The sequence below is a fragment of the Podarcis bocagei genome (assembly GCF_964188305.1).
Source record: "Podarcis bocagei genome assembly, chromosome: 15".
NCBI lineage: Eukaryota > Metazoa > Chordata > Lepidosauria > Squamata > Lacertidae > Podarcis > Podarcis bocagei.
In genome coordinates this window covers 4964240-4991345 of record NC_138141.1, presented here as the reverse complement: position 1 = coordinate 4991345, position 27106 = coordinate 4964240, and the positions used below count along the sequence as shown (strand labels likewise).

Here is a 27106-nt window from a genome sequence, read left to right as displayed (position 1 = left end):
ACACGTACCTATATCCTGGCTCTCTATGATGTTGCACCTATAGGTCCATCAAGCGAAAATGGAGAACCGTGACCGGTCAGCATTTTCGTGATGGAAAGGGGGGAATGCAGGGGTGAAGGTCAGGATGACCAATAGAGAGCCAGGCTAAGAACCTCTGAAGCCATATTATAGGGCCATCTAAAAGCTAAAAGCACAAAGCCATTTTAGAAAGCTAAAGACTATTTCTCTTTCTCATGTTTGTCACTTTGCCACCTTTTGCAGAGGCAGCAAGCATGCAAGCTTGTGGGTGCAGCTAGCTTGCCCCTGCAGGAAGTTTGCTAGTTGAGGTTAAGCCATTTCTGAGAAACGACCCCTGACAAAGGCAAGTAGCAGGATGTTTGCTGACCGCCAGGCTCCAGATATAACGCTTAGGTGTGAAGTTGCTAAACCACAAGGACATTTCTTGGAAGCGGGGGGTTCAGGGGCACTTCCTGGAACTAGTACAGAGGTTAAGCAGTTTATAAGCCAGTAGCGCCACCTAGTGGAATAGGCAACTTGGAACCGAAAGGACACACCAAATTTATTCATTGGTTGAGCTTTAATGAATATGTATCAATGACCATAGGAAATTGTCAATCATTGGCTAAAGGGATGCCAAGGGGCCGAACTGTGCTTTGCAGAAAGATATATAAGTTGACTGCCCCAAAGGGGGGGTGGGCATTCTTCATTTTCCTGAATGCACCCTATTTGCTTTTTGTCGGACAAAAATCCAAATAAAAACTTTTTCTTTAAGAAACTTTGCTGCCTGATTTTTACATTCCTGGTCTGAATACCGATGTCCCTTTCATCAGCAGGTTGCCCCAACCAGGGCTGGCATTTGTTCAACTACCAGCAGATTATCTTAAACGCTAAATCAATGGCTGGTGAAGCTGCGGCCCTAGAATACGACGAAGCATTTAGAGAAAGGGCAGCAAAGGACTCCACTGCCAGGTGGGACGTTAAAGACCCCATCTTTGAGCACCTTATTAACTCTAAATTACAGGACAGGCTTGCTTCTTTTTTTAACATAATAGCTTAACATAATAACTTATACATGCTTTCTAAGGCAAACTGATGAACCTAAATCCATATATCAACCCATCTAAATTAAATTTCATATGACCCATCATGCATGCTTGCCTCCAACACAGTATGCCCTTAGCACGGGGCCAGGATTCATTAAGCCAAGGCAATTAGGCCATAAGAATAGAGTAGCTATGTACTTACCCTTCCTGACTCCTGCACGTGGTCAGAAAAAAAGGGGTGGTGGCCACGTGGCCAGAAGAAGAAGAAGAAGAAGAAGAAGAAGAAGAAGATGTTTGGACTTGATATCCCGCCTTTCACTCCCCTTAAGGAGTCTCAAAGCGGCTAACATTCTCCTTTCCCTTCCTCCCCCACAACAAACACTCTGTGAGGTGAGTGGGGCTGAGAGACTTCAGAGAAGTGTGTCTAGCCCAGGGTCACCCAGCAGCTGCATTTGGAGAAGCGGAGACGCAAACCCGGTTCACCAGATTACGAGTCTACCGCTCTTAACCACTTCACCACACTGGCTCACCAGAAGGTGTTGTTACCTGCCCCTCTGCTGAGAGTTAGGGAGCAGCAGAACCCTTAAATGCTGGTCCTCCGGTTAAAACCCCCGGAAGCCGCAGCACTGGCCCTGGGGAGTAGGCGGAGGATAATTGGTGGATCAGAGGGTACCCCAGTGCAGCACATGACTCCCAGGTGTTTGTGAAAAACCCTCCCCCACAGATGCACCTCTGTGAGGCCTAATCCCGGAGGAGAGTTTCAAGTCTACTATTAAATCATCTGCATACAGAACTAATGTATTGTTAATGTGAGCTGATTTGTCTTTGCCCACCCTCTTTGCGTTTTTTCCCTCATTCTTTTTTCTTTAATGAATTTGCAATTAAAAAAATAATAAACAATAATCCCAAGCCCAGGTGTTGCCATGCAGGATTTAACAGAGCAGCAGGAACACTGCTGCATCTGCAGCCCTGCGGAGCACGCACATTAGCGGGGGAAGCGTGGAGGAGGCAGAATGGACCCAGTGCCACCATGGGATGGCCATGGGGCTGGCTCAGGATGCAACAGAATCAGAGCCAGCTGCACCCCTTTCCTTCCCCACCCTCAGAACACCTCATCCCCCTTGAATTCACCCTCACATCTGGCAGACAAAAGGGGGGGCACCACATCCTGGCAGAGTGATTGGCATTACTCTGCACATGGAGCCAGCAGGGCTGGGCAGAGGGACAACTCCGGAGGGACAGTCCACCCCTCCCCAGCCTAGTGCAAAGCTCTGTCATCCCCTCCCTTGAACAAAAGATGGGAACAGGTTCATAAAATCACAGAATTGTAGAGTTGGGACCACAAGGGTCATCTAGTCCAACCCCCTGCATTGCAGAAATTCCAGCTAAAGCATCCATGACAGGCGGCCATCCAACCTCTGCTGAAAATCCTAGGAAGGGGAGTCCACAACCTCCCGAGGGAGACCATTCCACTGTTGAACAGCTATTCCTGTCGGAAAGGTTTTCCGAATGTTTAGTGGGAATCTCCTTCCTTGTAATTTGAAGCCATTGGTTCAAGTCATTGGTCCAGAGTAGGAGAAACAGGTTTGCTCCATCTTCCATGTGACAGCCCTTGAGATATTTGAAGATGGCTATCATATCTCTTCTAAGGTCTCCTCTTTTCCAGGCTAAACATAAGCATCTCCTTCAACCGTTCCTCATAAGGCTTGGTACCCAGACCCTTGATTACCTTGGCTGCTCTCCAGCTTGTGAAGATCCTTCTTCCAGCCATATAGCTTAAACCAGATCAGAAACTATTGTAGGACCCTGGATTCATACCACTAATATCTATGGCTTGAGCATAGCTGAATTCAGGACATATCATTCTTAATTCTTAATGCATCTTTAAAAAAAACAAAAACAAATGATGTGACTGACTGAAGTTAAGGTATCCTTGGGTGCACTTCAGGCCCGTGTGTGTGTGTGTGTGTGTGTGTGTGTGTGTGGTTTCTAAATTTACACAAGGCAAGGCAGTGGGCTTTTTACAGGAAGGAACTTTAAATAAGCTGACCCCAAACTTTCTGGAGTCAACCCAAGTCCTTCATGTAAAAAATGCAGAGTATATCTATGGAGTCGTTGTCAAGATGAATTGAAGGGCTATGCCCTCTGGTGGTTGGCTGCCACTACTGCAAGTTAACAACATTTGCCATGAAGCAGGTGAGATGAACAAGAGTAACTATTCGTGTTTCTTTCACAGTGGTACCTCAGGTTAAGTACTTAATTCGTTCCGGAGGTCCGTACTTAACCTGAAACTGTTCTTAACCTGAAGCACCACTTTAGCTAATGGGGGCCTCCTACTGCTGCTGTGCCGCTGGAGCACAATTTCTGTTCTCATCCTGAAGCAAAATTCTTAACCTGAAGCACTATTTCTGGTTTAGCGGAGTCTGTAACCTGAAGCATATGTAACCTGAAGCGTATGTAACCCGAGGTACCACTGTAATTGCTTGAGTGCATCACATTTGAAAGTGGAAGTCACACATTAATCCAATGCAATGCAGACATATGGAGGCTTCAGACAATATTGCTGCCCTGTCAGGCTACAAGTGAAATGGCGCCTGTTGTGGCATCAGTCCAGCCTAGGTGTCAGCCTAGAATGGTCCAGCTTGGAAAGAAATCAATTTTCTCAGGACATTGAACTAGAAGAACAAGGCACTATTGGATGGATGAAAACATTAGAGTACTAACTGGAGCTGACCATTGGGGTAATGCCTTGCTGGTGTTGAAAGAACTTTGTTGGATCCCAACCTATACCCAACTCAATTCAGTGTGCTTGTGCTTAACTATCAAGCATCATGTGCCTTGGGGTTCCAGGTACCTGGAGAAACATCTGCTCCTGTATCCATCTGCCCATGCATTGCCACCATCTACCAATGTGCTCCCCTGAGCCACCCCACTGCCACCCAAGGGAAGGTCGATGGCAACCAGTGGTAACCAGTGTGGTGTTGTGGTTAGTGTCAGACTGATATTGCCTGGAATTTTTTGTACAGTATTTAAAATACATTATATTTTATTTCATATTTATGACTGGATTGTTTATTTCATATTTATGACTGGATTGTTTATTTCATATTTATGACTGGGCTGTTGTTTAAAATTCACGATGCATTTAAATTGCTTTTTAAGGTCTGTTTTTCTGCTGCTTTTAACCACTTTTTGTTGCCTTTGACTTTATATTTCTTTACCAAATATTGTCATGCATTATTCTATTTGTAAACCACCCTGGAAACTGAAGAGCCATCTAGAAATTCATCAGTATCATAATCAAATTATTGTTAGATTTCAAACCCAGCAGCCCAGATAAATTATTTTAATATGAATATGCTTGGAAAAATAACTCTGGAAAAGACGATTTTGGCCGCCTTATAGACCATCGTCTAACATGGCTGCCCGTATCTGTTTCTGAAGTCAATAAACTTGCAGCCCAACTAAAACCTGGGAAGGCCCTAGGGAGGACTTGATCCCACCAGAAGTTATTAAAAACAATCTGGACTTCTGGGCTCCTATACTAGCCTCTCTCTTTACTTGCATTGATTTCCATGGACGAGCCCCCATTAAATTGGGGTCTGGCAGTCATTGTTCCCATTTTTAAAAATGGTCAAATGATGATCCGGCTAATTATAGACCAATCAGTATACTTAATACCATCAGCAAGCTCTATGCAAGACATTTACAAAGGAAATTCTTGGATTGGTTGGAGTAAGAGAACATTCTAGCAGATGAACAACCTGGTTTTAGTGAAAGGCGATCCACTATTGATCAATGCTTCATCTTACCTCATTTGATTAGGAAATATTCCTCTTGTAAAACAACTTCCCTATATGCCGTCTTCAGAGACTTTAGAGCCACATTTGATTCCATATCCCGACCCAATCTGTGGGGAAAAATTGGAGGCATCTTTGATTGATAGATGATTTATCTACCTAATTTGAATGCTGCATGAAGGGACTTCTCTTAAAAGTAAGATACATACTCCTCAGGGTCATCTTACTAGAGCAATCAAAACTGCAAAGGGAATTAAACAAGGCTGCATACTGGCTCCACTTCTGTTCAATTTCTGTATCAATTCTATGGTGGATTTTCTTCACAACACTAATTTCCACCCCCCAAAACTAGCTGGAAGGGACATCACTGGCCTGCTCTAAGCAGTTGATGCTTCCATACTGTCAAGAGTTCCCATTGGCCTTAAAAGAGTGCTGAGAGCTTTATCTCTTTTCTGCAAAGAAGACCATCTAAGTGCTCAATCACCAGAAAACTAAAATTATGACATGGGTTTTAAAAAACAACCCAGGGGACACTGCTGGACTATAGATGGACATAAAGTAGATCAGGTCTCCTGCTTCAAATACCTGGGTATGGTCTTTCATGCCTCAGGAAGCAGGAAAGCGCATGGAGACTATGCTACTAGCAATCCTGAGAGGAGCTCAATGGATATACAAAAATTCTTCAGATCTAAAGGAGGCCATTATATACCGGCAGCATTGAGATTATTTGAAGTAAAGTTTGTTGCCCAAGTCTTATATGGTGCCCAGCTAGGTCCCTTTCCAAATTTGACATTGCTGGAGTGCATCCAATCTAAATTTCTAAGATCAATCTTTCAGGTCCCTAAATGTGTCACCAATGTCATCTTGAGGCTGGAGGCAGGTCTCTTGAGCATAGAGGCCAGAATAGGGATGTCTATACTCAACTATTGGCTAAGATTCTCATTTTTTCCTACTGGGCTTGCTCCCATTGTTCTCAAGGAAGAATCTGTATAGTATCAGGCAGTTATGACCTAAATTCTAGCTCTGGGCTTTTCCCTTGAAGAATTGCTCAGAATGGGGTTTGGGCAGGCTAAGTCAGCCATCAAACAGTGTATCACAGACACAGAACGCCAAATGGATCTGGATAGGTCCCCATCTTTTATTGTCAATGATTGCAGCAGGTATCTCTCAACGCTTATGGAATATCTAAGCAATTTGGATGTGCCTAAATATCGAAGGGCAGGGGTAGGCAACCTAAGGCCCCCGAGCCACCCCCAAACCGAGCCACCCGCTCGACAAGCCCCCGCGAGCTGTGCTAAACCAGCAATGCGTGGCGCAGGAATTCCCTTCCATGGCACTGGAAATCGTGTCTGCGCAGATGCCAGAAATCGCGTCTGCACAGATGCCAGAAATCGCAGGCGCATGCGTTCCTGTGTGAGCACAATCCGACCCACGGAGAGATCTCCGCTGGAGTGAACCGGCCCAGGCGAGGTAAACCATGCCGACCCCTGTCGTAGGGCATTCACCTTGGCTCAATGCTGCTATCCGCTCTGCTGTTCCATTTTGTCTCACATTCTACAAATGCTAGAAACGTCTGCTTTTTAAAAATGAAATCTGTGATCCTGAGAATTATGCTTCGTTTAGGGGAGCAACTATCCCCTTGACTTCCCATGGACCTCTGCCAGATTAAACCCTGTGGAGGCCCCTAGGCAGCTTGCAAATTATCTCCTAATAGGCTTTTGTAATTTTGTTTCAAGATCAAATCAATATTATTTTGATCCATTGTCGCGAGTCCCCTGAAAGGCCCATAGGTTGATGCCAACTCTGCCTATTTGGTAATCCAGTAGGGTACCTGCATGGTACCCTATTGATGAAACATTTAGTGGTTCAGGGAGAGGTGTAGGATAACACATCTATTCCATCTCCTTTCCCCCATTCACATGACAGCCACTACAGTACCAAACTACCTCTTCAAAGAAGCCCACATCCTTAGAATTGTAATCAGCTACTTCCTATTGATGTGTCATTTGAAATTCTGAGAGTGCCGTTGCCAGGCTTAAAGGTATAGCGACCATTATTTGGAACGAATGCTGAATATTCATCATGTCTGTGAATAACAGGCCCCTGCTGAGAGATCTAGAAGGAGGTGATGCTCTTGGGAATGCATAGAGTATAAACAGCTCTGAACTTTAAACAGCATTGTGGAGTCTTGGATCACCTCAAAGTTGTATTATTGCACGGGGAGGTTAGGAAAATGATTGGAATTAGGAATGCCTTCCAGATAGGGACAGGGGAGATATTTGATTTGGTTCTCATTTAAAGGTGAACCTACCTAATTCACACTTCAAAAAAAATATGAAAACCAAAACACAAATATGATTTAAAATTCACATTTCTCTAAATCTTGCAGTGCAGTCATCTGTACCAAAAAAAATGTATATACTAGTATAACACGTGCATGTAAAAGCTTGTACAGTGGTACCTCAGGTTAAGTACTTAATTCGTTCTGGAGGTCCGTACTTAACCTGAAACTGTTCTTAACCTGAAGCACCACTTTAGCTAATGGGGCCTCCTGCTGCTGCTCCGCTGCCGGAGCCTGATTTCTGTTCTCATCCTGAAACAAAGTTCCTAACCTGAAGCACTATTTCTGGGTTAGCGGAGTCTGTAACCTGAAGCATATGTAACCTGAAGCGTATGTAACCTGAGGTACTACTGTATTATATAAAATAACATGCAAAAAAACATCGCATTTTGGGAAATTGCTTGCCAAAATTAGCATATTAGTCAAAATTGCATACAAAAATATTTATCATGAGGGCTATATTATCTAGATTAGAGAAAAGTTGGGCAGCCATTTTCTGTTTATAGGGAATTACCTTTGTACAGGAGGCTACATTCCAGCCATGCCAAGCCCGTGGTTCCTGTACCTCTGTCTCTCTGTCCCAGATTCCCAATGGAGCAATGAAGGAATCAAGAGGCATTATGACAATTCAGTGACATATTTCAACCAAGGCAAAGGCATTTGAAGAGGGCATGGAATACTGTCAGGGTGGGGTGTGGGTTAGAAAGGGGCAAGGTCTACAGAAAACCCCAAGGCCTGGACAGAGAGTCCTGGAGGGGCACAGTAAGACCCCAGGCTTGAAGTTCCCAACCAGTGATCTAAAGTCAAAAATGGTATGGGGTTCAATTTATTTGACTAACTGACTACCTTACTATGGGGCTGCCCTTGAAGATAATTTGGAAACTTGTGGCTGATTTGGACGCTCATTGGAACTCAGTTCTGGCTCCTCTCAGGTGGATGCCATTGCTATTATCAGAGAAGAAGGGAGAAGAATTCATGGTGAATTCTGGCATCTCTTTTCTAGAAAAATAGCACTGGTTGGATAGTGTGCATTTGGATGGAATCTGAAGTTTTCTGACCAAATGGCCTCTCCTTTGACCAAGGCATGAACGAGTGAGCCAGCTCTTAAGGGACAAGTGGCCTTCCAAAGCCATCAGGAGCACAATGGAATCTGCGGAAGTGAACGTCTTGCCCAATTAAATGTTCATGGGCCACCGCAGAAAGCAGGATGGGCAAGAATCCAGCAGCCACAGAACTCGAAAACACGGAGTGTCTAATTGCTCCAGAGAGAAATTAAAGAAGAGCCAAACAATGATGGCTGAAAACAAAAGGCCTATAACGAGAGATAATTGACTGTGTGGTAAGCTGCTGAACAGATAATTCAATATTTAAACAAGTGCTCTGATTGCCGCTAAAGAAGAGCATTGCACCAGCAGTGCCAGTAAGTTGGCAGACGTATTTCCATGTATCCGACACCTGACCTCTCAGCAGCTTACATAAAATATGCCTTAAGTCTGCCTTTAAAAATTCAAACTATAAATAATATACAGCAGGGATGTTGTTTTTAAATAAGGTACACCCACATACTAAAATATACATCAAATTTACATGTCTGGATAGGCTTGCTTATATTCATTGGGTTATTTCACACCAGTTGTGAGGCAGGTGGGGGGGTTTGGGGGAAATGGTGTCTTGGCCCAAACTGAAATTCATGCTAGTAACTCAGCCAGTTTCTCAATTAAAAGCCATACAGTCAAAATGAGGATGTTTATTTATTTATTTTGTTTGTATGTTTCAACAGTTTTTATACTGCTTAATCAAGGCCGTCTCCCAGTGGGCTGCAACAGGGCTACTCAAAGTGGTGGTCCATGGGCCCATTGACCACTGGTCCCCAATGGCTCTACCAGTTCCTGGCACATTAGGGGGGGGGGTTGACAGCATACCACATCAGATAGCTTACGAAGCACCGGTGTACAGGAAACCCAATACAATAAGGGTAAAAATGAATTTAAAATGTAAAATCAGAACTCAATATTTAAAACCTTCTGATTTATTTTTTTAAAAAAAACAGTCCTCAATAAGTGCTGGAAGTTCTTTTTTTTTAATGATATTTATTAAAAAAATTTCAGACAATAAAAAGTTACAAAATTAAAAATAGGAAATAAGAAAAGTGTAACAATAATAAAAAACAAAGAAATACAAAAATACAAAGACAAAATACATAAAGAGTAAAAAAGAAAACAAAATTAACAAGAAATCAATATTTTCATGTCTTTTATTTCATTTACTTATTTCCTGACCTCCTCGCACCCCCCTTTTTTGTATTCCAGTTCACATAGTTAGTTCAGCAAATCCTTACCCTCTATCATTTATCTTTACTTATTATCTTAACCTATTATAACTATGTATTTCCAGCCGTTGTCAATCCGTATTTACATATTCTTATTAATCTTTTTACCAATACCACTTATTTTCAATCCAACATCCCTTCAATATTCATAATAAGTGCTGGAAGTTCAACCGAGAGAGGGCCTATTTGATCCCAACTGAAAGGGAGTTACACAAAATTAGGCCTGCAATACTGAATGAACAGCTATCTCCTGGTGGGTCAGAGCCCTCCACCCGAGCCCTGGGGGACCACTAAGAGGGGCTCCCTGGAAGACCCTCGTGATCAAGGAGGGATATTGTAGCCTTTCTAGGCCCCTTAAAATGGATAGGAAAACGTTGCACCCGAGCAGGGACGAAAGGAGCCAAACGACACCAAGGGGTTAAATCCAGAGAAAGAGCATTTATTCTGCCATGGGGGGGGGGGAAGGAGCAAGTGTGATAAGTCACAAAACAAGCACAAAGTTCACAGCCATTGCACAGAGTATATATCCCCTTCCAGTTCCCTCCCCCTTTCTCCTCCTCCTTCAAGAGTCCTGCCCATGAGTTCCTCTGAGCATGAACAGAAAGCTCCTGCCTTGGGACCATTTTTGGACTTTTCCCAGGAAAGGGGGGGTTTCAGAGTGTTCCAGTTGTGTTTCATTCTCGTGCTTTGGCATGGCTCCCGGACAGAAAGTAAATTGCAATCTGGTTTTTAAGCAAGGCCAAAGGCTCTGAGAAAACAATGGACTCTGTTCCCTACCTTCCTTGCAGTCTTTTAGTTACAGCAAGAGGAATATGCTTAGCTAATGCTTTTTGTCTTAGAGGAAATGCAGTTTTAAAAATGCTTGAGGCCAGGCTTTGAGGCCTGGCTGGCGGAGGGGGGGGGATTCACAAAACAGTTTTTAGGGTTTTGGGGGTAATCCTAACTGACTGTCTTTCTTCAATATAAGGGATCAGGTGGTCCCTGAGATATCCTGCACCCAAGTTGCAAATTAAGGCAAGCACCACGACTCTGGCCTGGAAGCACATGGACAACCACTGCAGGCTTTTGAGCACTGGAATTAGGAGCTGGCAGTTGTCTCCATCAACAGTCTGACGTGCAGCGTAAATTAATAATGCAGAGTTTTTAATAGAATAAAAGCTTTACTTGATTAAAATAAACTTCTTCATAAACAACATGGTTCCACACAGTTTGACTGAGATTACATACTGCTCACAACTGAGGCAGACTGACTCCAACTGAAATCTTGCAGAGAACACAGAGACAAAATGGCTGCTAAGTCACAGGTCAGAGTGACTCCCCAGTTAGCAGTTAGGCCTGAATAACTTTAGCAGGCCCTCTGCAACCATTCAAGCTTTTTGATCAGCCATTTTAAAGATCATTTTGTACCATTCTCATGGTGCTTTACGTTTTATTGTATATATTACTGTATATATCCTTGTTATATTGAAAGAGTTGACAGTATATAAATCTTTATGGTTAATGATAGCCAGCCCACAACGGATTGAGGGCTAGGTGGACATGAGTGTACAATCATTATCTCCAGGATGTTTCTATTACGAAGCTCTGTAACTGCCCCCTTCCCTTATGGTATAACAGAAGCCTTGCTATGCTTGCATTAATTTGCAGATAGCTCCAGTAATAGAGATAAGAATCTACCAGCTTAGCAAAATACTGTAAAAGTGACCTTTAGGGTCTGGAAAGTACTTAGGTAATGTAAACTACAAGGTATAACAGGAAGCTAGAGCGCTTGCCAAAATCATATATGAAACTGCAAATGCAAGGAAGGAAAAAGCACAAGAATCTCCACAAAATGGGGAGAAGACCAATGAGAGCTTAGCATGTTTTGTCCATGCAGGACTCTAACCAATTAGGGAGGCTTATAGGGATTGGGCACAAGCCCAGGTATTTTTGCAATGTGTAGAAGTTTCTGCTTCCCGCAACGCTTGGCACACAGGCTTTGTGAAAATCACCCTGTGTCTTGATTGATGCATCTCTCAATAAAATGAATACCTTTCATCTCCTCAATTGGCTTTAATGGGGGAAGTGGTGCCAGAGACCCTTGGGGGGGGGAGCGGTTTACATTATTATTACTGTTTATTAAATTTGTATACCTCCCTATACCCACAGGTCTCAGGGCAGTTCACAGGATAAAATCACAACATAAAAACATGAAATGCACAATCAAAACAAATACAAAAACAACCCAATACCCCATTCTACTTTCATAAGTAAATATAAACACATGAAATAATTACACAAATATGTAAAACTAACATTCACTGCAACACATGGAAGCTGCCCTCCTAAATCAGACTACTCACTAAGTGTGAGACATACATATTTTAGGACCCACTCTAGCTGACCTGGCACTGTATGTGTGCAAAGCATGAGCTCGTCTGCCAAGCTGCGGCCCTTGGTCCTCCTCATTTCCCCTTCCCCACCTCATTTCCCTTTCCCCACCACTTCAGAATTCCCCACCTGCGAATGGCAGCCGCAGCATTTCCTCCTTGCAGGAGGCTGAAGAAATATCGCAGTCTGCATCTTCAGCGACATGTCTGTTCATCAGCTGTGTTTACCCCCATGGTTCTATTTCCAGTGCTCAAATATGAAAGGGAACGAATGGAGGAGCAGAAGGTGCCATTTCCATAGCTACCAACAAAGCACTGACAGCATGCAGTAATGAAGAGGCCCCCTTTTTACCAAGGCACAGCTGTCATTAGCATTCAGCGCGGCAAGTCAAGAGACTCACTCACAAGGACAGGTGTGCACAAAGAGGATGCACGTAAGTTCCCAGCAGAAGGTAGAGCACCACTTTATCATAAAGGGAGCAAGGCATTGCTAGGCTGAGTCAGAGTGCAAATTTGTTATGTCTACAGAGGTTTAATGAGAGACAGCAGGGGGTGTTAAAAACTGTGCAGTCAAAATGCTCATCATCTCCTTGGTGACTCACACAACACCCAGGACCATGTGTACGCTGCTGCACAATGCAAAATCTAATCACCGTAGAAGTTCAACTGTCTTTTCTTTAAAAGACAAAGAAAGCATGTAGTCCTCAAGGGTCTTGAGGGGAAAATGGAAACATGCAGGGAGCTGCAATGCAGAAAGCTCAAAAGTAGATTGAGGAGTCAATTCAGGGTTGTGTGGTTCTCAACTTCTTAGGACCTATATCATTATAGCAGTCCATATCACTGTAGCCAAACTAAAGCCAGAAGCCCAGCTTCTCTTCTTGCCCTTCACCAATCCACTCCTTGGAAACATTCAAAGTTCTATGAAAACCCAAGTACTCCCCAAGAATCAGCCACAAGCTCAGTGGTACCACATCTATTTGCATGCAGAATGTCCCAGGTTCAGTCCTCAGCATCCCCGGGGAGGGCCAGGAATGTCCCACATCTCAGACTTGGAGATCTGCTTCCAGTCAGGGTGGGCTATGCTAAGCTGGACCTACCAGTGGTCTCACTTGATATAAGGCCACCACATCATCCATCAAGAATAGATAGACTGGGAGAGAAATAATGCAGGGCTGGTTACTGACCAAACTTTTTAGCACCAGGAGTGTGTTGTGGGGGGTACAGCCAGGGAGATTGCCTCAGGAGCATGTACTTTAGGAGCACTTTTTTTTGGGGGGGGGGACAAGTTTGTAAATTTTAAGAGTCTAAAAAGGCCACAAGAATAGAAAACTGCCTTGGCAGGGGGTGGGGGACTTTTTTGGCCATGGTAGTCCTTCTTTCTCTACAGGCACCGCAGGGTTCTGTCTTCATCCTGGGCGCCTGGATTGTGGGGGCTGCAGCAGTGGCATCCGGGAAGATGTGAGGGTTCCTTCTCAAAGCCTAGGACCCTGCAGAGCCCTCCTGCCCCAAGCCAGGCAAGCCCCTCCTCTCTCAGCTTACACTTCTGTAGAAAGATCCTCTGGCTCTGTGCTATTCCTTCCCTTCCTGACTTAAAAGGCACCCTCACCAGGAAACCTTCAAGAAGCATCATCATCAGTGACTTCAACTTCAACTGTGCCGCTGCTACTTCATTTTTCTCTTTGATTCCACCAGGAATTCTTGCTATGCCTCCTCAATCACCACCACAGTTCCCAAGGGTGCTTGTTTGCGCAAGCACACACTTAAACAAATTGATATTTTTATTTTGTTTTTATTTCTCATCCACCACCATTTATTTGGTTGTTAAAGCCCATCCCAAATCACATATGTAGATTTACATTGAAGTAACTCACTCTGGAGTTAAGGTTTTGCTCACAGGGAAATGTACAGGGCTGGGCTTGGTGGCGGCATTCCAGATCTTTTGCATGCTTACTTGAGAGTAAACCATTGAACTCAACAAGTCTTTGCAGTATAAGTATACAGGATTGGACTGTTTATATTTTTGGCCCTTTCTGTTTATATTTTTGACTCTTTCTGCTCCCCCTTTTAGTTTTTGTGCAAAGGTGACTTTGAGCCCCCTACTCTCTTTCAGCCTGACTGTGTCAAATATATGGAGAATATTTGCATTGGGAAACGAAGATGCAAATGATGCTGACGACTGGGCTGCTTTCAGTACAAATACTATTTTAATTGCTGGTTTTAGATATACTGTGATGTATTTAAAGTATTGTTTTTAAGTAGTTTGTTTTTATTAGTTATTTTTTTATAACTGATGTTTTTAAATGTAAGCCACCTTGAATCCCAGCTTGGCAGGAAGGAGAGATTAGCAACTGACTGGTAGTAACTCAGATTTTCTGAATCCAGTTAATTATTTATTAATTTGCATCTCTTTCTTTTTAAACTGTAGATGCAAGAATCTGTGCCCTCTTATTTAATGATGCATCTTCCCTCTTTTGGTGATGCATAAGCGGCCACCCGGCTCCCACTACCTTCAGTATTTTAATTATCTCCACAGAATAATATTGCTGTGTATATGTAGATGGAATCTGAATATGCAAAAAGGGAGAATAATTGATTTGTCCCTCTAGTTTGGGAGGGAGTTTCCCATCTTTCTTTGAGATGCAATTGCTTTACCGTGATGAGAGGTTTTAATCAAAGTGCTGTGTGCTGAAGACATAAGTTACAGTGAACAGGTGCTTGGGGACCATTTCTTGAAGGACTTGCTGACATCCTTAACTTTCAATGTCATCAATCAAGAGTGTTTCCCTTCTCCCCAGACTGCTAAATTGCCCAATAATATCTAGAACCAAGGAACAATACAAACCCTGTATAGATCTCTATAAATAATATGTCCATAAATATGTCAGAGGAATTACCCAGAATGCCAACCAACAACCTTTTCGACATTAAACAATCCATCTTTCATAAAATTCATCTCAAATGGTGAGAGAATAATAGCCACCACATTATTCCATTTACATTAGCCCTGTTTGGCTGCTCTGAAACTATGGCCTCATCTATGCCATAGATTGAAAGCACTCTGTCCGCTTTACCAGTCATGGCTTCCCTCAAAGAATCTTGGAAACTGTTGTTTGTCAATGGTGGTGGGAATCGTTGCTCTGTAAAGAGTCAGCTACAGTTCTCAAGATTCTTTGTGGGAATTCACGTGCTTTAAAGTCGACACATATTCCCCTGGTGACTGGAGTGGCCGCCGAGACCATATAACACTGATCCTGAAAGACCTACATTGCTTCCCAGTATGTTTCTGAGCACAATTCAAAGTGTTGGGGCAGACCTTTAAAGCCCTAAACAGCCTCGGGCCAGTAGACCTGAAGGAGCTTCTCCAACCCCATTGTTCTGCCCAGACACTGAGGTCCAGCGCCGAGGGCCTTCTGGCGGTTCCCTCCCTGTGAGAAGTGAGGTTACAGGGAACCAGGCAGAGGGTTTTCTTGGTAGTGGTGCCCACCCTGTGGAACACCCTCCCTTCAGATGTGAAGGAAATAAGTAGCTATCCTATCTTTAAAAGACATCTGAAGGCAGCCCTGTTCAGGGAAGTTTTTAATATTTGATCTTTTATTGTGTTTTTAATATTCTGTTGGGAGCCACGCAGAGTGGCTGGGGAAACCCAGATGGGCGGGGTATTTTTATTATTATTATTATTATTATTATTATTATTATTATTATTATTATTATTATTACCTTCAAAGGTAGCCCCACGTAGAGCACATTGCAGTACTCCAAGCGGGTGATAACTAGAGCATGCACCACTCTGGCAAGACAGTCTGCAGGTAGGTAGGGTCTCATCCTGCATACCATATGGAGCTGGTAGACAGCTGCCCTGGTCACAGAATTGACCTGCGCCTCCATGGACAGCTGTGAGTCCAGAATGACTCCCAGGCTGCGCACCTGGACTTTCAGGGGCACAGTTACCCCATTCAGGACCCCACACCTACCCACACCCTTCCCCCCAAGAACAGTACTTCGATCTTGTTCGGATTCAACCTCAATCAATTAACTGCCATCCATCATCCAACTGGATCCATTATAATTATTATAATAATAATTTATCATTTATACCCCGCCCATTCTCCGCCTTCTCTGGTTCCGATTTAAATGAGAGGTAGAGCTGGATATCTTCCGCATACTGGTGAACACCCAGCACAAAGCTCCTGATGATCTCTCCCATAAGCTTCATATAGATATTAAAAACCATGGGGGAGAGGACAGAACCTTGAGACACCCCAGAAGTGAGCGTCCCGGGTTCCGAACACTCACCTCCCAACACCACTTTCTGGACCTGACCCAGGAGGAAGGAGTGGAACTCCTGTATTCAAATATAATATGATGTTTTAAGGAATCTAGCAGGGTGGTGAGCAGGGAAGCAGCTGCCACATCAGGAAAAAATGACTGTCCCCAACAGTTACTCTGATCAAATTCACAGTTGCTTTTAGACAGATGAGTATGCACGGTGTGTGAATGTTTTGCTGCTGCTTATCTAGCTTGGCCCTGAATTCTTCTTAGCCGGTTGAAGCAAGAGGTTTACAATTTATGTCTCCAACTTCCAATAAAGCACAAAGTGTTCATTAAACAATGTGCCTCTGGAGCCCTCTTGTGTGGAAACTCTATAGCTCACCCTTGATATAATATTGGTCTAAATTTCCAATGGCTTATATAAACTTCTATTTGTTTGTTCAACACAGGCACCTAGACAGCACTTTTTTGCAGGGGAACTGGGAATGGTGGACAGCACCCCACATACAGTCAGATGTGTTCTGTTTTTCAGTCTGCTGTGGTTCCCGCTTCTAGGGAGAAGTGCAGAACCAGAATGGAATACAGATCAAAGCGCTGGCTCTTCCAGGAGCATCCTGTGGGGAAGCATGTCTACTGTGGTGTTGAAAACAGACAAGCAAAATTTTCTTTTCTTTTTAAAGAGAATTTTCTTATATGTGACCACTGCAGCTAGGATAGTAATAGCATCTAAATGGAAAGCTAAAGAACTACCTACCAAGGAGGAATGGATTCTCAAATTAAATGAATATTTAAAATTGGCTAAATTAACAGCATCCATACGACAGCAGTCAAATCAAAAACTAAAATGGCAATTCTTTGATGATTATATGACAAAATATTGCTCGAAAAAAGACATGCTAATATGCTTAGATTAATAATGTAAATGCATCAAAACAATAAATTATCAATGACGTATGTATATAGAGAAAATAAAAACAATCAGAATGCAATCAATGATAAGGGTAACTCCATGATTCTATTACTATGATTCTCCCAATTACAGTGGTACCTCGGGATGCAAATGGGATCTGTTCCAGAGCCCTGTTCGCATCCTGAATGGAACGTAAGACGCGACGGTGCATCTGCGCGTGCGCGGGTCGCGTTTTGCCGCTTCCGCGCATGCGCGTGATGTCATTTTGAGCGTCTGCGCATGCGTGTGCAGTGAAACTCGGAAGTAACACACTCCGTTACTTCTGGGTTGCCACGGAGCGCAACCGAAAAGCGCTCAACCTGAAGCACATTCAACCTGAGGTATGACTGTACTGTTAACATGATTAGATCTTTCAAGATTTTAGATGAGGCAGGTTCCTTTAAACTTGTAATAAATGCCCCAGAGCTCCTACCGGTTACACATCCCACCAGCTGCATGTTTGGTGATGATGAAAAGGGTCTCTGCAAACCAGTGTTGTTGTGTGAAATTCCTCACATGTTAAAACGCCTCCTGATTTGCACATGGAGGAGCTACATGTATACAGAATTAAGACCTTTAAACCCTTTCTCTTGGTCACTGAATGCACAGCTGTGGTTCAAAGGCTGGTGGACATATACCGTATTTTTTGCTCCATAAGAGGCACTTTTATCTTCCTAAAAAGTAAGGGGAAATGTCTGTGCATCTTATGAAGCAAATGCATGGTCCCTGGAGCCAAATTGCCCAGGGTTAAAAAGCAGGTCATGCTTTTTTTTTCTTCCTTTTTTTTTTAAAGAGGGAAGTGGGCGTTGAAACAAAGCTGCTGATCCTTTGCCAATCGGGGAGAGAGATAAGGGACACTAGATATAAAGGAGGCTGCCTGGAAGCGGGGTGGTAAAGACAGCAAACTTGCAAATGAGGGGACCAGGAAGACTAAAGCAATAAGGAGAGAAATGAGAAGAAAAGGAGGAGCAAAAAACTGATCCAGCTAAGGAAAAGACACTAAGGGGAAGGGAGTGTTGAAAGGAAACAGCTGATCGGTGGGATCGGAAGAGAGATAAGCAGGCTAGTGGAGCCTGTCTGGGAGGGTGGAGGGAAAAGCCCATGGATCCTCAGGATTTTTGCATTGGGTCACCCCAAATGCACCATCAGATCACATGTCTGTGGCCACAGCATGAACCACAAAAATCATACATCCACTGTTTTGTTCAGAATATTTTTTTCTTGTTTTCCTCCTCTAAAAACTAGGTGTGTCTTATGGTCAGGTGCGTCTTGTGGAGCGAAAAATGCGGTGAGTAGGTGCAGGCTCAAGCCACGCAGCTTCTCCACACGCATGCTGTCAATATGTGAGGCATTTCAAATAAACCTCCGTGTACCCTTCTTCAAAATTGTTATGGTGTTTCCACATGGCCTACAACCGAACTCAACTCTTGACTCCTTGCATTGAGTGAATGCACTGCAGGAAGAGCAGAATCACACCACTCGGCTCTCCCCACCTGACTGCCACAAGTTCAATGGAAGGGGAGTGTGCCTGTTGCATCACTGTATGCGCACAGAGCCCATTCCCACCTTCAACTTAACATGCAAAGGTCAGGAGCTGGGTCTACATCCACTCACTGCATGGAGATGAAGGTAGAAAGAGGACTGCAATGTGGAATTCATGGGAGCCAGTTGGTGGGCATTGCCATTCAAATGTTGCACGTGCGCTGCATCATGTGACTGATTATGCGGATTGCAGTTTACGTCCCCGCCCCCCCCCCCAATATTTTATTCAAGTTGGCACCCTGGTAGAATTCATATCATTCAAAGGAAAGGAATTGGGCGCGGGGGGGACGGGACAAGAGAGATTTGTTATCCAATCCAATCCGATACTTTCAAACATTCCAAAAGAGAAAGGTGAGCTCTTAGGGTTAATTCAGACATTATTCATGTTTCTCATGTGACAACCCATGAGAAAAAGTGATTAAACTTTCCCAGGCTTAAGGAAATGCCACCTCCCATTTTTGCCAGCCCTAGGACAGCTCAAAGTCATTCCCTTCTATTACCTGGTGAGCAATGGCAGGAGTGGGCACACAGAGAGGGGAAACATTCATTCTTTTTTTATATATATAAAATTTTTATTGGTTTTACAAAATTTTTTAAGACAACACAAACATGTAAAAAGACATACAAACATGTATAGTTTCATACCCTTTTTTCATAAACCTTATTTCTCGGACTCCCCCATACCTCCCCTTTCTGCATCCCAATGTCCAAAGTTTTTCAGCAACTTCTAAATAGTTCTGTCTAGCCTCTGTCCTCTTAATCTTTTCTTCATTCTAGTCTTATATCGCTGTAGCCCTTTCTTTCTCAAAACCTTGACATTTTAAGGTTCATTCAGTTTATAATAGTCTTTAAGATAAATTTTAAACTTCTTCCATTCTTCCATTCTTCTTCCGCCGTCTCCTTCCCCTGATCACGGATTCTGCCAGTCATCTCAGCCAGTGTCATATAGTCCATCACTTTCATCTGCCATTCTTTCAGGGTGGGTAGATCTTGTGTCTTCCAATGCTTTGCGATAAGTATTCTTGCTGCTGTCGTAGCATACATAAAGAAAATTCTGTCTTTCTTTGACACCAATTGGCCGACAATGCCCAAGAGAAATGCCTCTGGTTTTTTAGAGAAAGTACATTTAAGTATCTTTTTCATTTCATTGTATATCATTTCCCAGAAAGCCTTAATCTTCGGGCATGTCCACCAAAGGTGATAGAAAGTACCTTCCGTTTCTTTACACTTCCAACACTTATTATCAGGCAAATGATAAATTTTTGCTAGCTTGACTGGGGTCATGTACCACCTGTAAATCATTTTCATAATGTTTTCCTTTAAGGCATTACATGCCGTAAATTTTATACCGGTGTTCCACAACCATTCCCAGTCAGCAAACATGATGTTATGACCTATGTCCTGTGCCCACTTAATCATGGCCGATTTAACTGTTTCATCTTGTGTATTCCATTTCAGCAGCAAATTATACATTCTTGACAAATTCTTAGTATTGGGTTCTAACAATTCCGTCTCTAATTTTGATTTTTCCACCTGGAAGCCAATTTTCCTGTCTTGTTTAAAGACCTCCATTATTTGATAATAATGGAGCCAATCTTGTACTTTTGGTTTCAATTTCTCATGACTCTGTAATTTCAATTTATCTCCATCTTGTTCCAAAATTTCCCAATATTTTGGCCATCCGACCTCCATATTGAGTTTCTTCACTGTCTTAGCCTCCAAAGGTGACAACCATCTAGGAGTTTTGTTTTCCAACAAGTCTTTATATCTTATCCATACATTAAACAATGCTTTTCTGACAATGTGGTTTTTAAAGGCCTTATGCACTTTGATTTTGTCATACCATAGATATGCATGCCAACCAAATTTATTGTTGAAACCTTCCAGGTCCAAGATATCTGTGTTCTCGAGGAGCATCCACTCTTTCAGCCAGCAAAACGCTGCTGCTTCATAATACAGTTTTAAGTCCGGCAGGGCAAATCCCCCTCTTTCTTTTGCATCTGTAAGTACTTTAAATTTTATTCTGGGCTTTTTGCCCTGCCAGACAAATTTCGCAATGTCTTTCTGCCACCTCTTGAAACAGTCCATCTTGTCAAGAATCTGCAAAGTTTGAAACAAAAATAACATTCTAGGCAATACATTCATCTTAATAACTGCAATTCGGCCTAACATTGACAATTTCAAATTTGACCATATTTCTAGATCTTTTTTAATTTCTGACCAACATTTTTCATAATTGTCTTTATACAAGTTCAAATTCTTAGATGTCAGGTGGACCCCTAGGTATTTCACCTTCTTAACCACTGTCAAACCTGTCTCTTCTTGAAATTTCTCCTTTTCCATGACTGTTAAATTTTTTTCTAAAACTTTAGTTTTTTGTTTGTTCAGTTTGAATCCGGCTACCTGGCCAAATTGTTGAATTATCTCCAACACCCTTTTCGTACTAGTGTCTGGCTCTTGTAAAGTCAATACTAAGTCATCTGCAAAAGCCCTTAACTTGTAATGTTTAGCTCCGACCTGTACACCTTTAACCTGCTGGTCATCTCTAATCATATTTAGCAACACCTCCAGAACAGAAATGAAAAGCAATGGGGAGATTGGGCACCCCTGTCGTGTTCCTTTTTCTATCTTAAGTTCCTCCGTTATCACATTATTTACAATCAGCTTAGCTTTTTGTTCAAAATATATCGCACCCATACCATTCTCAAATCCTTGGCCTACCCCCATCCCATGAAGATTCTTCTTCATAAAACTCCAAGAAATATTGTCAAAGGCTTTCTCCGTGTCCACAAATATCAAAACTGCTTTAGTGTTTATATTCACTTCTAGTTTTTCCAAAATATCTATTATATTCCTTACATTGTCTGATAAATGCCTTTTTGGGAGAAAGCCTGCTTGGTCCTTATGAATCTTCTCCATCAACACTCTTTTAAATCTTTTTGCCAGAATGTCTGCAAAGATTTTGTAATCCACATTAAGTAATGATATTGGGCGGTAGTTCTTCAGTTGAGTCTTTTCAGTCTCTGTCTTTGGTATGAGTGTAATATAAGCTTCTTTCCACGACTCTGGTGCCTTTTTCCCCTCTAAAATCTCGTTGCAGACTTCCTTTAATGGTTGAACCAACCACTCCTTCAAAGCTTTATAGTATCTGGAAGTCAATCCGTCTGGTCCTGGAGATTTGCCCAATTGCATGTCCTGAATGGCACCCTCTATCTCTTGTTCTGTTATTCTCTGGTTTAGATCCACCTTGCTTTGATGAGAGATTTTTTGTAATCCATATTTATTAAGGAATTTATCTATGTCCTCTTCATTTTGTGGCCCTTGAGAATAAAGTTTTTTAAAATAACTCACAAGTCAATTTCTAATCTCATTAGGTTTAGATATGTTCTTTCCATCCACTTCTAGGCTTGTAACTGTATTTAGTTTCTGTCTTTTCTTCAATTGCCATGCCAGAAGTTTGCCACATTTATCTGCCGATTCAAATGTCTTTTGTTTCATTTGCTTTATCTTCCACTCAATCTCTTGGTTCATCAATTCCATATATTGTGTCTGATATAACTTAATCTCTCTCAAAATCTCCTGGGACTTTGGTTTTGATCTTAATTTTTTCTCTCCTTTTATCTTTTCCAGGATCTTTTCCTTCTTCTCATTCTGCTTTCTCTTTTTTATTGAGTTTTGTTGAATCAAGAAACCTCGCATCACAGCTTTGCTTGCGTCCCAGATCACTCTTTTTTCCACCTCGGCCTTTAGATTTATTTCAAAATAGTCCTTTAGAGTTTTTTGGGCCTTCATGTGGATCTCCTTGTCTCTAAACAGGGTGTCATTCATCCTCCATCTAAATTGACCAGTTGTTGTAAGTTTCATTTCCATCTTTACGGTGTTATGGTCGGAGCAAGTTTTTGGACAGATTTCTATCTTCTTAATCTTTGGAGCCATCCCACTAGTGATCCAGATTTGATCAATTCTGGTCCAGGTCATTATTGCTTGAGAAAAGAATGTTCCTTCTCTCTCAAGAGGGTTCCTCATTCTCCATATATCTATTAAATCCATGTTTTCAGTCATTTCGAAAAAGGTCTTCGGAAGTCTCCCTTCCTTTGAAATTGTCAGTCTTTGTGCCTTGTCCATATTTGTAGAAACCACACCATTCATGTCTCCCATAATTATCACATAATAGTCCAAATAGTCCATCAGAGTTTCATGGAGCTTCTTGAAGAATTCCGCCTTGCCTTGATTTGGTGCGTAAACTCCAACTATTAAAAAATTTTCTCCTTGTACCTGTATTTCAACTGCCAAATATCTTCCTTGTTCATCTTTAAACATCATTTTTGGAACCCATTTCTCTTTTACATAAATTACAACTCCTCTTTTCTTAACTTTATCCGATGAAATGAATTCTTGTCCTAATCTTTTGTTTATGAGTAGTTTCCTATGTGCTCTAGTTACATGAGTTTCTTGTAGACATATCAAATCCAGTTGTTCTCTTTTCAGAATATGGAAAACTTGGCGTCTCTTCAAAGGCATGTTGAGCCCATTACAATTCTAACTAAGGAATTGCAGTGCCATCTTGTTACTTTTCTGTTGTTCATCCAACTGCTCCCAGTTGTTGCTCTTCCTCTGATGGTGGTTGATTAAGTCCAAACGGTAAGTTCAAAATATCTAGTGCTCTCCTTTGTTCTGCGATTGGGTCCACAGTTCCCTTCTGTAAGTCCTCTTGGTTTCTTTCCAGGAATCTTTCTTTGTCTTGTATTGTCTTTATTTTCACCTTCTTGCCCTTGTAGTCAAAGGACAGTCCTTGTGGAAACTCCCACCTGAAAGGGATGATGTTCTTCTTCAACAGGTAGACCAGATCCTTATAGAAGGTCCTCAATTCCAAGATATGTTTAGGGATGTCTTTGAAGATCTGTATGGATGAGTTTTCAATTTGCAAGGCCTTTTGGTAGTGTAATTTTAATATTTTATCTCTTTCTTCCTTAGATCCAAGAGTAATCAGGCAATCCCTCGGGGTCTTTCTGTTCAGTCTTCTGCCCAGTCTGAATGCTGTTGTTATCTTAAATTCTTCCTCCTCCAAGTCTTCCCAAAAATCAGCAAACTCTTTTGTTAGAAACTCCGCAAGGTTGTCTCCTTCGCTCTCAGGAATCAATCTCAGTTTGAGATTTCTTTCCTTTCTCTGTAATTCCCACAAAGCCAGAGTTACATCATGTTCATGAACCTTTTTAGCAATCGGTTCTAAGTTCTCTTGAGTCTCTCCAGCAATAGTTCTAGCTTCCTCTGCAATCTTACGTGTTGCAGAATTTTCTTGAACCAGCCTGTTTATAGATTCTGTGTTCAGGTCCAATCTTGCTGTTAGTTCTGTTAATTTCTGTGTATTTTCTGTACTCTGCTTTGTCAAAGTCTCCAAAGATTTATTTATCTTGAGTAACGCTTGTGTCACTGACTCCATGGAGGCAGCTGTCACTTTTTCTTGTCCTGTTGTTCCTGTAGGAGTTACGCCTGTAATTGAACCTCTTTTCTTTTGTTGCTGTTGCTGGTATTGTTGTTGCTTGGCTTTGGCTCTGGTGGTTATCTCTTCTGCTGGGCCACTCATGTCCCAAGGTCGTTCCCACGAAAACAGTCCCCTGATGGAAAATTCCACCGTCCTAGACTGTTACAACCGTTACTTTAGCCCTCTAGGGGGAGCAAAACAAAATGTCCAAGTACGGAGACAAAAAAGTTGAAGACAAGTATATCAGGAGGCTTGTAAATATATGTTACAGCACTTTTCCAATAGATACTATTTCAGCATGCTCCAATATACTGTATCAACAAGGTCTAAAAACTTTGTAGCAAAGGAAACTTCAACCATGTAACTTTCCCAAGAATTTAAAGACAGTTCAGTGCTCTATTGTCTTGTTTGGCAGTCCGTTTCAGGGTATTAAGGCAGCAGAAGATTTTTCCCTTTTAGATAAGTCATGCAGTTCTTATTGTCCCTTTTTTCCCCCCTCCCCTCTATCCTGCTTGCTAGAGGGGAGATCTAAATCCAATGTCAGGTTAAATAGTCAAGGAATGTTTCATGCGGTTGCAGCTTTAAAATTCCGTTGCTTTAGCTGTCATGCAGTCAGGGGGAGGCAGACTTCCTTAATTTTTACCTTCCCCGTTTTCAGCCAAATTTTCTTTTAAAGGGTTCCAAATTAGCGTTCAGTCTTACTCACAGGTTTTTTCAGTCCCAGATTTACAGGAAGAAATCGGCGCTCTCCGTCAATGGTGACGCGGCTTCACTCTGCGGGCTGGGTAGCGACTCTCAGCACCGCGCTCTCCCGATGCCGTTCCAGAGCCTTTAAAAAGGCTCTTTCTGCAGTAAGGGGGGCGCTTCTGGTGCCCACCGAGTCTCCTTGTTCACAGGCTTCAGCGCCTGTGATTTTAGGGGTCCCCCGCTTGCCGTAGCGGGTCAGACCCGAACTCGCAGAGCAGTCCTCCTCCGGAGCTCGGAAAGAGGACCGCCATTAACGCTGGCGCCGACCGGAAGTTGGGAAACATTTATTCTTGCATCTCTATCTCCCAGGTTAGCAGTGAGTTGAGGTACAAAAAGTGCCCCCCCCCCAATGTCAGGAAGACAGAAGAGGCGGTGGAAGGAGACAAACCTTCCCCGTCTCTTCTGCTTATGTGTCAGCTAGCATGAATTTAGCCTGAATTTAGCAGAGGGAGCTTGGGTGGGTAAGGGAAACTGGGCATTTGTCTCCAGTTTGAATTTTGATTAGAGCCAGAAAAGTTTACTTCTTGCATGAGGGTGGTTTTCCTACAAGTCCACAAATTTTACACCCAAAACTGACTCAGGAGAAGGTCAGCAATAGCTCTCATTTCCAACAACAAAATGCCAGGAAAGTGTACCTTCTCTTGCAGAATCTTTGGAAAATCTAAGCATTATAAGAATCTAAAAACTGCCTGGCTGGATTACACCAGCAATTGTGGAGGGAGTTTAATGTTAAGTGATAGCAAGGCAAGAGAGACAGCCCCTTATCTGATTTGTCCTCTGAGGTGATAAATCTGATCAACTGATTCAACCTGAAGAGTCTATGTTGGCAGCTTTTGCAGAAACTCATAGATTAAGAAGGTGCTGCATCAAGACTGCATCTGTCCCAAAGTTCCTGAGAAATGTGAAGTTTCTGATCTAGCTAGTGACTCTGGAGTGCAACATATCCTCAAAATCATTTAAGTAGCAGTTTACATTGTACTAGATACTTTAGAAGTCTTTCATCTTATTCATTATCAATAGCCCCATTTTAAAGATGAGGAACGGGCTTTGATAACTACATGGATGTCAGAAACTGTTTGGGTGGCCATCCTCTTAGATGTCTTTGAAAGGTGATGAAACCATTCATGTGGCATAAGACTAAGGCTTGGGTAAGTCCCCCAAAAGAGGTGCTCTGGGAAAGTGAAGATGGAAACTTGGGGAACTTGCCCCTATTCCAAACTCTGCTCAGCTCAGGCACATGACCTGGTAACCCAGTGGAAGATACACTCACAAAATGAGTGGTGTAATGGTTGTTTTCCCTCCGTCAGGCTCAAGTTGGCCCGGCCAGCAGTAGCCCCATTCCTCAATGGAGTTTGAAACAGAGGTAAGTTACAGCAGCATCATTTACCCCGTCATAAATTACAGCAGCTTCCTATCGTTTGGATTGCTCTTATCCATTGTGTTCCCCATGTAAACACACATTTGGTTTTGCTAGACTGACTATTGATCCATCTACCTATAAGATTTCTTGCCCAGTCTTCATTATAAGGTCCCACCATAAGTGTTACAGCAATAAAACACGTAATTATGAAAAAAGACAAAACCATTAAAATTGCATCACAAGCAAAACCCTCCCAAATGGAGCATGGTAATATCAATTCAATAGAAAATGTGGGTCCAACAAAACAAAAAACCCTGTCAACTCTCCAGCTGATAATATGATCGCCATCTTTGAATGCCTGAAGGGATTCAATATGACCTTAACCGGGGTAGGCAAGCTAAGGCCTGGGGGCTGGATGCGGCCCAATTGCCTTCTCAATCCAGACTGCGGACGGTCCGGGAATCAGCGTGTTTTTACATGAGTAGAATGTGTCCTTTTATTTAAAATGCATCTCTGGGTTATTTGTGGGGCCTGCCTGGTATTTTTACATGAGTCGAATGTGTCCTTTTATGTAAAATGTATCTCTGGGTTATTTCTGGGGCATAGGAATTCTTTTTTTTCCCCCAAAAAATATAGTCCGGCCCACCACATGGTCTGAGCGACGGTGGACCGGCCCACAGCTAAAAAAGGTTGCTGACCCCGGGTTTATTTCAAATCTTGCTCTCTCATTCCTTTGGAACTGGCAGCTGGGGTGTTTATTTCCACATTTTGCATCCAATCTTTGCATAAGCTTACATCTAACAAAAAAGTGTCTTTTAAAAGTTGCAGAATCACACTGGTATTCAAATGCAAACTGCCTCCAAGCTGTTGCCAAA

At 42.6% G+C, this 27106-nt stretch overlaps 1 protein-coding gene across 3 annotated transcripts in view; it reads left to right on the top strand.

Moving 5' to 3' along the window:
- Nucleotides 1-9809: 9809 nt before the first annotated feature.
- Nucleotides 9810-27106, top strand: part of LOC308574215 (uncharacterized protein) — a 97928-nt gene continuing 80631 nt past the window's right edge. For 2 of the 3 annotated variants that reach the window (XM_081171835.1, XM_081171834.1), the window contains exons 1-5: nt 9810-10930; nt 12131-12316; nt 15608-15688; nt 18346-18388; nt 26179-26234. In XM_081171835.1, coding sequence (XP_081027961.1) covers nt 15660-15688; nt 18346-18388; nt 26179-26234 — 128 coding nt within the window. In that variant the 5' untranslated portion in view covers nt 9810-10930; nt 12131-12316; nt 15608-15659. Of the gene's footprint in view, nt 10931-11974; nt 12317-15607; nt 15689-18345; nt 18389-26178; nt 26235-27106 lie in introns of those variants that run through there. The other variant, XR_014002360.1, reaches the window with a different exon arrangement.